Consider the following 16,595-nt stretch of genomic DNA (forward strand, 5'->3'; position numbering starts at 1 on the left):
CTTCGGGCGAGCCAGCCAATCACAGGGCACATATAGACAAACAACCATTCACACTCACATTCATACCTATGGACAATTTGCAGTCGCTAATTAACCTAGCATGTTTTTGGAATGTGGGAGGAAACGACTAACAATTCTATTCTTAGTCGATTAATCTGACGCTTGTTTCACGATTAATCGAGTCATCGGTTCGGGCCCCAGACGAACCAAATTAATAGTCAAACAGTTTTTGCAACATTAATTCATTCATTCATTTCATTTCGACCACTTATCCTCACGAGGGTTGTGCGGGGTGCTGGAGCCTATCCCAGCTGTCTTCGGGCGAGCCAGCCAATCACAGGGCACATATAGACAAACAACCATTCACACTCACATTCATACCTATGGATAATTTGGAGTCGCTAATTAACCTAGCATGTTTTTGGAATGTGGGAGGAAACGACTAACAATTATATTCTTAGTCGATTAATCTGACGCTTGTTTTATGATTAATCGAGTAATCGGTTCGGGCCCCAGACGAACCAAATTAATAGTCAAACAGTTAGTGGTTTTGCAACATTCATTTCATTTCTACCACTTATCCTCACGAGGGTTGCGGGGGTGCTGGAGCCTATCCCAGCTGTCTTCTGGCGAGCCAGCCAATCACAGGGCACATATAGACAAACAACCATTCACACTCACATTCATACCTATGGACAATTTGGAGTCGCTAATTAACCTAGCATGTTTTTGGAATGTGGGAGGAAACGACTAACAATTCTATTCTTAGTCGATTAATCTGACGCTTGTTTCACGATTAATCGAGTCATCGGTTCGGGCCCCAGACGAACCAAATTAATAGTCAAACAGTTTTTGCAACATTAATTCATTCATTCATTTCATTTCGACCACTTATCCTCACGAGGGTTGTGCGGGGTGCGGGAGCCTATCCCAGCTGTCTTCGGGCGAGCCAGCCAATCACAGGGCACATATAGACAAACAACCATTCACACTCACATTCATACCTATGGACAATTTGCAGTCGCTAATTAACCTAGCATGTTTTTGGAATGTGGGAGGAAACGACTAACAATTCTATTCTTAGTCGATTAATCTGACGCTTGTTTTACGATTAATCGAGTCATCGGTTCGGGCCCCAGACGAACCAAATTAATAGTCAAACAGTTAGTGGTTTTGCAACATTCATTTCATTTCTACCACTTATCCTCACGAGGGTTGCGGGGGTGCTGGAGCCTATCCCAGCTGTCTTCTGGCGAGCCAGCCAATCACAGGGCACATATAGACAAACAACCATTCACACTCACATTCATACCTATTCTAGTTTCAAGGATTAGATCCACTTCACGCTCAAATGTCAAAACAAGCTTAAATGGCATTAAGTTGCTGCATGGCCATCAAGCAAGGGGAGGAACGGGGGTGGAAAGGGGGCGGAGTGAGAGAGAGCGGGGGTGGGTGTCTCGCCTGGAAGAACAAAGGGAAACCGCGAGGAGAGGCAGAGATGGCGCTTCGCCGTTTCAGCTCAGCGGGGAAGCCAAGAAAGGGGTTGGAACAGGAAGGTCAAAGGGTAATAGTCGGCTACCACTGACACTCGAGATGCACGAACACACATGTGTACGCCGCCGCCGCCGCCCCCGCCCCCTCGCCCCCGTAAAATCACTTTCTCTGGAAGGTACTCTTCTCTTCTCTATCTAACATTTATTTACATGACGGAAAGTTACATTTACGCCACACGCAGAGGCCCGGAGGAACATTTTTTTTTTTTTTTTTTTTTTACGAGCATCCTCTCGCTTCTCCGATTTCATCCTTTACTACCGTCTCTTTTTCATGTAGGTTTGGCGACTATAAGCCTTACAGTTATATAGTCGCAGTAAAAAGACACATTTTGGAAGCCATCTTGCCGTGAATCCGCACTCTTTATTTGCTCTCTGGTTCTACCGTATCTTACTTATTGTGTGGAAATATGGGCTAATAACTATAAAAGCAAAAAAATAAATTATTTATATTGTTATTTATTATTTATTATTTATTATTTATTATTTATTATTTATTATTTATTATTTATTATTTTTTATTTATTATTTATATATTTTTTATATGTAACTTGTATATATCACTATATTGACAGTTACTATGGGCTAATAACTATAAAAGCAATCTCCACTTGCTAAATGTACTGCAAAAAAAAAAAGGTCAGTAAGGATAATTCATAATGCCGCCTGCAAAGAACATACTAAAATCACAAATACTTCAACTTGCTGATATAGTTCATCTTCAAATAGCTAAAATAATGCATTTAAATTCTTTAAATAAATTATTTATATTGTTATTTATTTATATATTAATTTATTATTTATTATTTATTATTTATTATTTATTATTTATTATTTATTATTTATTATTTATTATTTATTATTTATATCTATACTTTTTTATTTTTATATGTAACTTGTATATATCACTATATTGACAGTTACTATGGGCTAATAACTATAAAAGCAATCTCCACTTGCTAAATGTACTGCAAAAAAAAAAAGGTCAGTAAGGATAATTCATAATGCCGCCTACAGAGAACATACTAACTCCTTATTTGGAAAATCACAAATACTTCAACTTGCTGATATAGTTCATCTTCAAATAGCTAAAATAATGCATTTAAATTCTTTAAATAAATTATTTATATTGTTTATTATTTATTATTTATTATTTATTATTTATTATTTATTATTTATTATTTATTATTTATTATTTATTATTTATTATTTATATATGTAACTTGTATATATCACTATATTGACAGTTACTATGGTACCCATTATGTCATTGGATGGTCATATCACCTCATACTTTGGTAACGTGACGAAAAATAAAAATAAATAAAACCAAAATAAAAAATAAAATAAAACAAAAATAAATAAATCACTTAAATTATATTAGGAAAGCAGGAAGTGAACAAATGTAACAGTTACTGATTGTAAAAAGTACCAGATGGAGGGGTAGGATTTAATAAGTTTTGCTTCTTCCTACTCCTTTTTGGACATGTGGAACTGGGAAGTGATTAATGTGATGCGTTCAATTGCAATCTGATGCATGTTCAAATGAAATTAAACCATTACCATTACCATTGTTTACATCACATGCACAGCTCTGTAAGGACTCGAGACACACGCTTCTAGTGAGCTAACCCGAAGCTAAAACATTACCACTTCCACACGTGAGGGGTGTAGAATTTTTTTTTTCCACTCTTATATCTTCATGCAATGTTAATGTAATGTAAGCTCATGTTTTTTTGTCAGTACTGCTGCCTAGCGACTGAAATACTACATATGCCTTGTATTTTAATACGTTTTGAGTAATACTAGACCATAGTCAAAAAAATTTAGGACAAAAAAATGCCAAAAAAAAAACTTAAATTATATTAGGAAAGCAGGAAGTGAACAAATGTAACAGTTACTGATTGTAAAAAGTACCAGATGGAGAGGTAGGATTTAATAAGCTTTGCTTCTTCCTACTCCTTTTCGGACATGTAGAACGGGGAACTGATTATGTGATGCGTTCAATTGTAATCTGATGCATGTTCAAATGAAATAAAACCATTACCATTGTTTATATCACATGCACGGCTCTGTAAGGACTCGAGACACACGCTTCTAATGAGCTAACCCGAAGCTAAAAGATTACCACTTCCACACACGATGGGTGTAGAACTTTTTTTTTCCCACTCTTATATCTCATGCAATGTTAATGTAATGTAAGCTAATGTTTTTTTTGTCAGTACTGCTGCCTAGCGACTGAAATACTACATATGCCTTGTATTTTAATACGTTTTGAGTAATACTAGACCATAGTCAAAAAAATTTAGGACAAAAAAATGACAAAAAAAAACTTAAATTATATTAGGAAAGCAGGAAGTGAACAAATGTAACAGTTACTGATTGTAAAAAGTACCAGATGGAGGGGTAGGATTTAATAAGTTTTGCTTCTTCCTACTCCTTTTTGGACATGTGGAACTGGGAAGTGATTAATGTGATGCGTTCAATTGTAATCTGATGCATGTTCAAATGAAATAAAACCATTACCATTGTTTATATCACATGCACGGCTCTGTAAGGACTCGAGACACACGCTTCTAGTGAGCTAACCCGAAGCTAAAAGATTACCACTTCCACACGCGATGGGTGCAGAACTTTTTTTTCACTCTATTACGTCTTCATGCAATGTTAATGTAATGTAAGCTAATGTTTTTTTGTCAGTACTGCTGCCTAGTGACTGAAATACTACATATGCCTTGTATTTTAATACGTTTTGAGTAATACTAGACCAAAGTAAAAAAAAATTAGGCCAAAAAAATGACAAAAAAAACTTAAATTATATTAGGAAAGCAGGAAGTGAACAAACGTAACAGTTACTGATTGTAAAAAGTACCAGATGGAGTGGTAGGATTTAATAAGTTTTGCTTCTTCCTACTCCTTTTTGGACATGTGGAACTGGGAACTGATTAATGTGATGCGTTCAATTGCAATCTGATGCATGTGACGAGTCCCTGACTCTTTCCGGTTAAGTCATTTCAGTTGATACTAAGAGCTATTTCGTAACAGGGGGGGGCTTTTGTGGTGTGTTGCCTGGTGACGCTGGTGTACCGTGGTGGGTGGGTGGGTGGGTGTATGGATGGATGTGGGGGTGGGTACCAGCCTTGTCATTCATTGACATGATGAAAAGCTTCCCGAGTCCAAACTAATGAGAACGGTCCTGGAAGTGGGAATCAGAGGCTAACTTGGAGGGAGGCCAGTGAAATTTACCATCAAAGAGATAACATTTAGGGGGGGGGGACGTTTTTTTTTTTTTTTTTTTTTTTCCTGGGCTGGATGGCGATTTAGACGGGAGCCCCCCCCCCAATCCGAGACACCAACCCCTGACTGTGAGCTCACACAAATGGCTGTCAAGCTAATAAAAAGTGAAATTTATGGAAGGAGGTAGCGTGGAATAGGACAGACGTTTTATCCACCGGGGGGGGGGGCTATAAAGAGGCTTTCGGTAATCACACACTCTGTTGTCGGAGCATGTGTAACACCGCAAATTACCCCCCCCCCCCCCCCCCGACCACAAAAAAAAGGACATCAGCGTTAACAAACACTGGTTAGGGATCTTTGTTCGGGCGATCGATTACTCAAACTCTTTGACCGGGAAAATGAAGCCGCGTGTTGTAGACAGGAAACAGAAAGACACGGCGCAGAACGTCCTTGTTTGTCGCTAATGCGCGGCTGTCGGAGCAGAGAATCAAACAATAAAAAAAAAAAAAAAAAATACAAAAACTAAAGTGGACTTTTGTTTTTTTTGCTGTTTACGGTTCTGTGCTTTTATTTTGATATGCCTGTTTCCTGTTTGGACTCAGTGCTTCATCTTTACTCTGGCTAGACGTAGCTCGGGAGCGTACCTGTGTATGATTTCTACGCAGTACAGCTTCAGTTAACTGTCAGGGGATGTCCAAAGTGCGGCTCAGGGGCCATTTGGAAACAACAACAGTAAAAAAAAAAAAAAAAAAGTAAAATCAGCAGTTATTTTTGCAAAAATATTAACTGACAAAAAATTCTAATTTAACAACAAAGATATAAAACTATATATGAAGTAGCACAACATTAAAATATACATTTTTGTGCATGAAATTCAAAAACAGGTGATGACACAAGTCCACAATAAAGGAGATCATGTTTGGCCATAAAAAAAAGGACATGGATTTTTTTTCCATGTATTAACGCGCTCGGCGGCATGCGGAAAACGTTATAATGTTACGGGAATAAAGTAAAAATATTCTAAGTATAAAATCATAAGTCAGAGAAGAAAATTTTCAAAAAGAAAGTTGAAAGAGTTAAAGTCAAAAATAAGAATAAAGTCAAAATATCACAAGAAAAAGTTGTAGCAATTTTACAAGAATAAGATTGTAATATTATGATTTTGAAGTCATCATAATTTAAGAAACAAACAAAGCAAAATAAAATGATAATTTTTGGAAAATTTGGTTAGGCAAAAATTTATAATATTCATTCATTCATTTTGTACCACTTTTTCCTCACGAGGGTCGCGGGGGGTGCTGGAGCCTATCCCAGCTGTCTTTGGGTGTGAATATATATATATATATATATAACATTTGGAAAATGTGAAAAATGGAAAAAAAATTTTTTTGTAATTTTACAAAAATAAAGTCAAAATACAAAAAAAAAGTTGTATTCTAATAATAAAAAAGAATAAATGAAAATGTAATTTTAGTAGCATGAACGGCATATTAGCACAAAAACACTATACATATGCTGGCATACCTTTGTTTTTTTCAGAATAATGTGACAATATTCTCATAATTTTTTGTTTTCGTAATATTAATTTTTGCCCAACCAAATTTTCCAAAAATTATCATTTTATTTTGCTTTGTTTGTTTCTTTATATATATATATATATATATATATATATATAATAAATTACATTGTTTTATTGTGACTTTATTCTCATAATATTTAACATTCTAAATCTGAATTGTATTATAATAATATTATTTATTATTTATATTTTTATAATATATAATAATATTAACCACTTTATTCACTTTATTCGTTGTTTGTAATTTGACTAATTGGTTGTAGTTTTCTTGTTAAATAATCTTTTCCACACAAGGCGCTGAATCTATTTGTAGCGGTCCTAATGTATTTGTTGCGGGCCCGCACATGACGATCATCACTAAACGGGTTCTCGCGAGATGCGCTGCGTTTTCTGACACTTTAGAGGAATATTTTTCCCGTACATTTGCTTTTATACGTCCTCAGGTCATGTCTGGGAAACATAAACTCAACTGACAGTCGCAAACACACCACAGAGAATACGGCGGCGGGGATTTTATGTAAAAAAAAAAAAAAAAAAAAAAAAAAAAAAAAAGCACACTTCTGAGATGATACTCGAGTCGCATTTTAGACGTCTTTGAATAAAAATATGACCAAATCCCTCCCGAACGTGCTGTGCTTGTTCAGTACATTTCCCTTTTTTCTATTCAAGGACGTGTTATAAGAAGCCATCCGTTCAGGGTTCACATCAGTCATGGTCAAATGATCGTGCTTTTCCTTCCTTTTAGACCTTTTCCAGCTTTTTTTTTTTTTTTTTCCATTCACTGGTTATAAATAAGACGGAACTGATCAACAGTGCAAAGTTCCATATTTTCACCTCAGATGACGTCTGGCATGTTAAACGGTGGTTTTGAAAAAAAACGTAAATAATGCACGCTTGTCCTCCTGTATAAAGGAAGGGAGATAAATAAATAAAAACAAATAGATAAAAAAATAAAATAAATAAAAACTAGTTTCATAAATGTCAAAATGTTCTAGAAAAAGGGCACTTTTAATGTGACTAAAAGTACAAGTTAAAAATCAAAATCAGCAGTCATTTTTTAATAATAAACTCAAAATATTAAAGGAAAAAAGTCGTAACTGTACAAGAATAATAAGAGTAAAACAATAACACAACTAGGAATAAAATTGTAATTTTTGGGAAATTAGTTTGCAGCAAACATTCAAATGTTACAACAATAAAGTCAAAATATTCTGGGCAAAAAGTAATTTTAAAAAAAGTCTTATTTTAAGTATTAAAAAAATGTCTAACTAACATTCTGACAAAATTTGTCATCTCATTTTTAAGTTGGAAAAATTTGGAAATTTTTTGGAAAAAAAAGAGTCAAAATATTAAAGAAATAAAGTCATAAAATTACAAGAAAAAAAAGGGAAATTATTCAGAATGTCCGATATTGTTTTTTTTTTTTTTTTTTGCTGAACTCTCAATTTGTCCAACAAAATTGTTTTTAATGATCGGGAAAAAAAATAACCCGTGATAAATGAGGGATGACTGTACTACCAAAAATCTATGTTATACTGTACACTCTTTCAATAGATACTGTATATTATTGTAAATATGAAGATATCAAGATGATAAATTAAAGTGACCCAAAATAAAATTAAAATTGTGCCAAGGATTCATGATAATTTTTACAATGTATTTTGTACGCTTATTGCCTAAACAAAATTTATAAAAATGTATTTAAAAATTTTTTATCAAAATTTATCAAAATTTATCAAAATTTATCAAAATTTATCAAAATTTATCAAAATTTATCAAAATTTATTTTGTTATGAAATAAGACAAAACTGTACACTCTTTCAATAGATACTGTATATTACTGTAAATATGAAGATATCAAGATGATAAATCAAAGTGACCCAAATTAAAATTGTGCCAAAGGTTCATGATAATTTTTACAATGTATTTTGTACGCTTACTGCAAAAAAGAAATTTATTACATTTTTTAAAACATTTTAAAAATGTATAAAAATGTATAAAAATGTATAAAAATGTATAAAAATGTATAAAAATGTATAAAAATTTATAAAAATTTATAAAAATGTATTTAAAAAATTATAAAAAATTTATAAAAATTTATTAAAATTTATCAAAAATTATTTTGTTACAAAATAAGACAAAACTGTACACTCTTTCAATAGATACTGTATATTACTGTAAATATGAAGATATCAAGATGATAAATCAAAGTGACCCAAATTAAAATTAAAATTGTGCAAAAGGTTCATGATAATTTTTACAATGTATTTTGTACGCTTACTGCCAAAACGAAATTTATAAAAATTTATAAAAAATTTATAAAAAATGTATAAAAATGTATAAAAATGTATAAAAATTTATTTAAAAAATTATAAAAAATGTATCAAAATTTATCAAAATTTATCCAAAAATTATTTTGTTACGAAATAAGACAAAACTGTACACTCTTTCAATAGATACTGTATATTACTGTAAATATGAAGATATCAAGATGATAAATCAAAGTGACCCAAATTTAAATTAAAATTGTGCCAAGGATTCATGATAATTTTTACAATGTATTTTGTACACTTACTGCCAAAACGAAATTTATAAAAATTTATAAAAAATTATAAAAATTTATAAAAATAACAAAATTAATTTTGTTACGAAATAAGACAAAAACACTTACTGGCTGCTTGTATCCGCGCCTTACGGCTCACCACCAACCCAAAGGAATTCTGCGCCATACACTCATAGTCCCCTTCATCGGATGAGTTATCGGATTTGGTCTTCAGGAAGTGCCCGATGAGGAGGGAGCCATTGATGAAGGTGGCGTGATACTGGTCCTGAGTCACGAGCACGCCGTTGTGCCGCCATTGTGTCGTGATCGGGGGGATACCGTTCACCTGGCAGTGGAGCATAAGGGGCTGCTGCTGTACCGCGATGATGTCACTGGGCTCCAGGGTGAAGGACAGCTCCGCATCACATGACACACCTGCAACGACACACACAAGATCACAATGCGGGGTTGCAATATATGCAGCAGGGTATATATTGAATTTCAGTATTTTACAAATAATAATAATAATGGATGTACACAAAAAAAGAGCATTAGTATCAATTTTAAGTCATAATATTATGAGAAACACAACTATGAATAAAATTTTAATTTTTGGAAAATTAGTTTGCAGCAAACATTAGAATGTTACAACAATAAAGTCAAAATATTTTGGTCTTATTAAAAGGATTAAAAAAAAAGTCTAACATTCTCACAAAATTTGTCATCTCATTTTTAAGTTGGGAAATTTTGGAAATTAGGTTGGGGAAAAAGTGGAAACTAAGTCCAAATATTATGGAAATAAAGAAAAAAAATTTGGAAAATTATTAGGAATGTACAACTCTCAATTTGTCCAACAAAATAGTTTTTCATGATCGGGAAAAAAATAAGATACAGGAAATTATCGGTCGATATCGGTATCTTATTTAAAAAAAAAAAATTATAATTTATTTTTTATATTTTTTATATATATTTTTATAATTATCAGACATCCATAAAAATATTTTGGAATTTGAAAGTTGAAATATTTGGATTTTTTTTTTAAAACAGCAGTCAGGAATTGGAATTCTTGGTGGAGGATGACCATAAACACATACACGTTTTACACTACAACATTATTAAACAACATCATTTTTTCGATTTATTAGGTTATGGTAGTTATGGAAAAGTGTTGAAAATGCGTGCCATTTGTGTGCGTAAAGCACCAGTTTTGCACCTGCCTTTCAAACATTGCTAAATATAGATGCAATAACACCAATTGCAAACTGTTCCAGATTTGCTAATCTTTCCCAGTACAGTGGTACCTTGGTTAACATCCGTCCCGGTTAACAACTTCCCGTTTGGACGGGTACAAGATACCTCAATCGGATTGGGGAAAGGAATATTCCAATATTTGGGTCCATGTATACGTGGCTAGTGGCAAAAAATAACCCTCAAAACATAGGTACAAATAAGCACACTTTACAACATAAGAACTCCAAGACTTGCACCAAAATATGCTATGTTTATATGTTCAGATTGCCACTTTTCTTTGGGAACGAGGTGTATACAAAGGTTCAATTCTGGGTACTGGCAAAAAAACCCTCATACAACAACATAGGTACAAATAAGCACACTTTACAACATAAGAACTCCAAGACTTGCACCAAAATATGCTATGTTTATATATTCATTCGGATTTGGCACTTTTCTTTCGGAATGAGGTTTATACAAAGGTTCAATTCTGGCAACTGCCAAAAAAAACCCTCATACAACAACATAGGTACAAATAAGCACACTTTACAACATAAGAACTCAAAGACTTGCACCGAAATATGCTATGTTTATATGTTCTTTTTCGGATTGGCACTTTTCTTTCGGAATGAGGTTTATACAAAGGTTCAATTCTGGCAACTGCCAAAAAAAACCCTCATACAACAACATAGGTACAAATAAGCACACTTTACAACATAAGAACTCCAAGACTTGCACCAAAATATGCTATGTTTATGTGTTCATTTCTTTCGAAATGAGGTGTATACAAAGGTTACATTCTGGCTACTGGCAAAAAAACCCTCATACAACAACATAGGTACAAATAAGCACACTTTACAACATAGGAACTCAAAGACTTGCACCAAAATATGCTATGTTTCTGTGTTCGGATTGCCACTTTTCTTTGGGAACGAGGTGTATACAAAGGTTCAATTCTGGGTACTGGTAAAAAAAAAACCCTCATAGAACAGCATAGGTACAAATAAGCACACTTTACAACATAAGAACTCAAAGACTTGCACCAAAATATGCTATGTTTATATGTTCGGATTGGCACTTTTCTTTCGGAACGAGGTGTATACAAAGGTTACTATTATTATTTTCATTTCAGAAAATAAACCGAATGCAATTGGAACATTTGGGTCCATGTATACCCGAATCCGCTTCTCCTGCATCTTCCTTTTACTACAGCTCTTGAAAATGGATGTGGTCTACATATCTGGAGAAGCTACATCATCCTTTGATTTTTTTGTCACGTTGTCTTCTGAAAGCTAGCACTGCAGCAGTTGTGGCCTTGGTAATCATTTCCATATCGACGACCTTCACATGCAAACAAACAAAATGTATACGCCTGTCTTATAATACCTCAGGGTTAAAGAATCAGGAAATGCACGTGTAAACACACAGAAACGCTAACCTACAAACAACATTTAAAATGCGTACTAAAACAGGTGACATCCTGGGGTCTTTGATTTTTTTTGCCTTAAAAAAAATGTGTCTGAGGTAAGGATTTCCTTTTCGGAAAAAAAAAAGAGCTAACGTGCTATACTGGTCGTATCTCCGTGGCAACAGATGGGCTGGCAACAATAAATAAAGAATGTAAACAATCTTAAAGTGACTTGGCTCGGAGGTCGGCGGTCTCTACGGGTATCACGTTTCAGTTGCTGATGAACTAAGCACTACCAGTCTCTGCCCCCCCAGGCCCTGGAATCCGGTGGGAGGGGATGGGGCGACTGAAGGGGCAAGCATTGGGGGTGGGGCCGAGGGGGGGGGGCACACGGGTCAAAAACAGAAAACCTTCATCCCTGAAATTCCAGCCCGGGAAAATGCTTCCCATTTGAGTAGAAGTTGAGTGAGCGCGGTGATCACATCACGACTGAGATTAATTAATTAATCCATAATTCCTCTATATCTTTCATCTGTTTTTCCCAATCAAAAAGCAGAGTCAGTAAACGCACCATGGGATCAGACACACATCAGTGCTGCCCTTAACCCTTAACTGGCAGGTGCAGATTCTGCTGTTCCAGACTCTGGCAGTAATAATTAATCATAATTAATCTATTATCCAATTAATCGACAACAATTTTGGTAAAATTTCGGCTGATATGATATGCCGACCTGAAAATCAATAACGGGTTTGTGTTTGGTTCATATTGGTTTGGTCCGTCTAGGGCGTCTAGGGGTCTCAAACTCTCGGCTTGCGAGTTTGATATGGACGCTACAAGGGGCAACATAGGGGACGGGGCCGGGGGGGGGGCACACGGGTCAAAAACAGAAAACCTTCATCCCTGAAATTCCAGCCCGGGAAAATGCTTCCCATTTGAGTAGAAGTTGAGTGAGCGCGGTGATCACATCACGACTGAGATTAATTAATTAATCCATAATTCATCTATATCTTTCATCTGTTTTTCCCAATCAAAAAGCAGAGTCAGTAAACGCACCATGGGATCAGAGACACATCAGTGCTGCCACTTAGTAGAAATATTTAACCCTTAACTGGCAGGTGCAGATTCTGCTGTTCCAGACTCTGGCTGTAATAATTAATCCATAATTAATCTATTATCCAATTAATCGACAACAATTTTGTTAAAATTTGGACATTTTCGGCTGATATGTAACCAACCTGAAAATCAATAACGGGTTTGTGTTTGGTTCATATTGGTTTGGTCCGTGTAGGGGTCTCAAACTCTCGGCTTGCGAGTTTGATATGGACGCTATAAGGGGCAGCATAGGGAGTGGAGCTGGGGGCACACGGGTCAGACCAGAAAACCTTCATCCCTGAAATCCCAGCTCGGGAAAATGAGATTAATCCAATTAATCTCCAATTAATCGATAACAACTTTGGTAAATTTTGGAAAACGGTGATGGACAGATATGTAGCCAACCCAAATCAATAACGGGATTATGTTTGGTTCATATTGGTTTGGTCCGTTTAGGGCGTCTAGGGGTCTCAAACTCTCGGCCTGCGAGTTTGATACGGACGCTATATGGTATCATGTACCCATGTGGTTAAATTTAAATTTAGAAAAGATAACTTTAAGGGTGACATCAATCATGACAGATGCACAAAAAGTCTCAAAACAAACAGGAAGTCAACTATTCTGACCAAATAAGCTCATATGATGAGGTACGGTACGGCAACAACAATCAGGCAAATTCTCCACTATATTCTAAATGTTAACAACTCAGTTCCAAAGAATAATAAGAGTGTAAAGTTGACTATAGGGGTGTTATTTCATGTCTAGAGGGCTCTAATAATGTTGAAATTGGTTGTAAACAGGTCGTGGAGCTATGAAAAAAAATATGTCATTCATAAAGAAGGAATGCTACTTTGTTGAAATTCACTTATCACGGCCAGGTCTGGAGCCTCTTAATCGCGATAAACGAGGGATTACTGTCTATTGACTTGAGTTCAAACGCAATATGAATCATCTTGTATATAGATATACTGACAACTACAGAATATTACTCCGACTTTGGCACAACGGGTGTGGCGGAATACCTCAACTCCATGAAAATATTGGGTAAAAAAAAAACAAACAAAAAAATAGATGACCAGCCGGCACAATATTTCTGTCTATATCAAAAATTGGGGGTGTGGGGACCCCTTTGGCATTGCTTGCAGCTTTAATAATTTTTTTTTTAAATTTTCTTTGACAAGCGAATGGTGTGGTATACCGAGGAACCCCAGATGTTCAAGTTGTTGGTTCATTGATGCCAACGTGCTCCTTCGCTTTGAATTTACATAATCACACATTCATGTGTGGGCCGACAGAAAGCAACGTTAATGAATGTTAATGAGGGCCTGACGACAGGGATGGTTAATACGATGCGAGAAGCAAGTGTGGAAAAGGTCAGAAGAAAATTATTTTTGCACACAATATTGAGTCGTACAACAAGTTGAGGTCATCGATAATGAGTAAAGGTCCATCGTGTTGTATATAGGATAGGAAGCCATAGATTCTTCAAAAAAAAAAAAAAAAGCATCATATTTGGTGCCTTAGGACATATTTAATAAACTATGAATCAATGAATGTTCGCCTAAGGCTTCTCGGTTCGCAAATTCAACATGTAGTCATCCGTCGCTACTTTGTGTTTAGACTCTATCAGGCTCAAATAATCACATTTTTAATTAATTTATTCATTTTCTACTGCTTATTCTCACAGGGGTTATGGGGGGAGTGCTGGAGCCTATCCCAGCTGTCTTCAGGCGAGCCAGCTTTGTGTTTAGACGTCATCAGTCTCACTAAATCGCATTTTTCAATCATTCATTCATTTTCTACCGCTTATCCTGATGAGGGTTGCGGTGTGGGGGTGCTGGAGCCTATCCCAGCTGTCTTCGGGCGAGCCAGCTTTGTGTTTAGACATTTTCAGTCTCACTTAATCACATTTTTTATTAATTAATTCATTTTCTATTGCTTATCCTCACAAGGGTTGCGGGGAGGGGGTGCTGGAGCCTATCCCAGCTGTCTCCGGGCGAGCCAGCTTTGTGTTTAAACTTCATCAGCCTCACTAAATCGCATTTTTCAATCATTCATTCATTTTTTTACTGCTTATCCTCATGAGGGTTGCGGGGGGGGGGTGCTGGAGCCTATCCCAGCTGTCTTCGGGCGAGCCAGCTTTGTGTTTAGACTTTATCAGTCTCACTTAATCACATTTTTAATTAATTCATTCATTTTCTACTGCTTATCCTCACAAGGGTTGCGGGGAGGGGGTGCTGGAGCCTATCCCAGCCGTCTTCAGGCAAGCCAGCTTTGTGTTTAAACTTTATCAGCCTCACTTAACCGTAATTTTTATTCATTCGTTCATTTATTCATTTTCTACCACTTATCCTCATGAAGGTCGCGGGGGTGCTGGAGCCTATCCCAGCCGTCTTCGAGCGAGCCATTTGATCACTCATCCATATCAAAACTTGCGCGGGCCGCACTAACATTAAACTTTCATATCAAGGCCGGGGGGGCCTCAAACTTAGTGTCCTGCGGGCCACATTTGGCCCGCGGGTCGCGTGTTTGAGACCCCTATAATGAAGTCGGTATTGCGGAGGGTTTTCCCATATCAATTTCTCCCTCACTCAGCTTTCGGTGCCTCCATAAAAGCTAATATTTAATCTCCTCCCAGGCAGAAATATGCAAACAGTGCTTATATTTTCAGCCAATAAGATTCAGTTATGGAATTTTGACATCAATACTGTTCTCCTCTAGATACCCGATGTACTGCATCGCCATGTAATTCCGAGTACTGGCAAGTTAATTACACGGCAATGTTACTGCAATGTTAGCACAGTGGGAAACAGTCCATGCGCAATCACATGTAAAGTTATGAGGATGATGAATTTTTAATGTAAATCATCTTTTAAGTCATAACAATTTCGGCCTAGAGCTCGTTTTTATTGGCCCTCAGCATATTGTAAACATAAAGTTAACTCATTACCAATGGGATGTATTATTACATATTAGCCCAAAGCTGATTGTTTTATCGTATAAATCATTTATTTGGCACCTCATAAACACATTATAACGGGACTGTGTGTGAATTACAGATGGGGAAATTAATTAACTGATTAATCAATGATCTAATTAATCGACAGCTGTTTTGGTATTTGAATCATTGGGTTTTGGGATTTTGTTTTTCATACTCGTCCATTGAAAACAGACCAATCATCGAAATTTATTTTAATTTTGAAAATTTTAACAACTTTCCAATAACTACAATTTTATTCTTTAATAAAAGTTTTTTTTTAATATTTTAACGCCATGCTACTAAAATTATCCTATTTTCCTTATGATATTATATATATATTTTTTCTCTTAATATTTTGGCTTTATACTTAAAATATATACAATGTATGCTGTGTTTTTTATGACTATTTTAACTTTTTTCTTGAATAATTATGACTTTATTTGCATCATATTTTGACTTATCTTTTGACTTATATTTTGACTCCATCATACTAGAATTTTTTACACAACCTAATTACCCTAAAATCCTTAAAAACTACAATTTTATTCTCTAAAAATTTTTTTTATATATTTTTAATATATATTTATTATTATTATTATATTTATTATTATTTATATATAATATTTATGGTCTAAAATTATCATATTTTCCTTATAATATATATATTTTTTCTCTTAATATTTTGGCTTTATATTTGAAATATATATGTATGTTGTTTTTTTCCCTAAAAGCATAGCTTTATTATTTTTGTTTATTTTTATTATATTATATTATATTAATTATATTATATTAATTAATTGTATTATATTAATTAATTAGATTAGATTATTATCGGACATACTTTAAAAAAAAATTAAATTTTAAAAATTCGATCTATAATTAATTTGAATTAATGATGAGTTAACTCACCTATTAGTGTGATTAATCACAATTATCCACCCCAATGTCTAAACGTTTGTTTTGCTTTTTGCTCCCT

General features: G+C 34.9%; 1 protein-coding gene across 2 annotated transcripts in view; it reads right to left on the reverse strand.

Moving 5' to 3' along the window:
- igdcc3 (immunoglobulin superfamily, DCC subclass, member 3) overlaps positions 1-16,595 on the reverse strand; it is a 96,134-nt gene that overhangs the window by 71,125 nt on the left and 8,414 nt on the right. For both annotated transcript variants that reach the window (XM_058077249.2, XM_078793033.1), the window contains exon 2: positions 9,038-9,343. In XM_058077249.2, coding sequence (XP_057933232.2) covers positions 9,038-9,269 — 232 coding nt within the window. In that variant the 5' untranslated portion in view covers positions 9,270-9,343. The remainder of the gene's footprint in view (positions 1-9,037; positions 9,344-16,595) is intronic.

This window comes from Doryrhamphus excisus, linkage group LG1 (assembly GCF_037039965.1).
Source record: "Doryrhamphus excisus strain RoL-2023G ecotype Guam linkage group LG1, RoL_Dexc_Guam_v1.1, whole genome shotgun sequence".
NCBI classification, from domain to species: Eukaryota; Metazoa; Chordata; class Actinopteri; order Syngnathiformes; family Syngnathidae; genus Doryrhamphus; species Doryrhamphus excisus.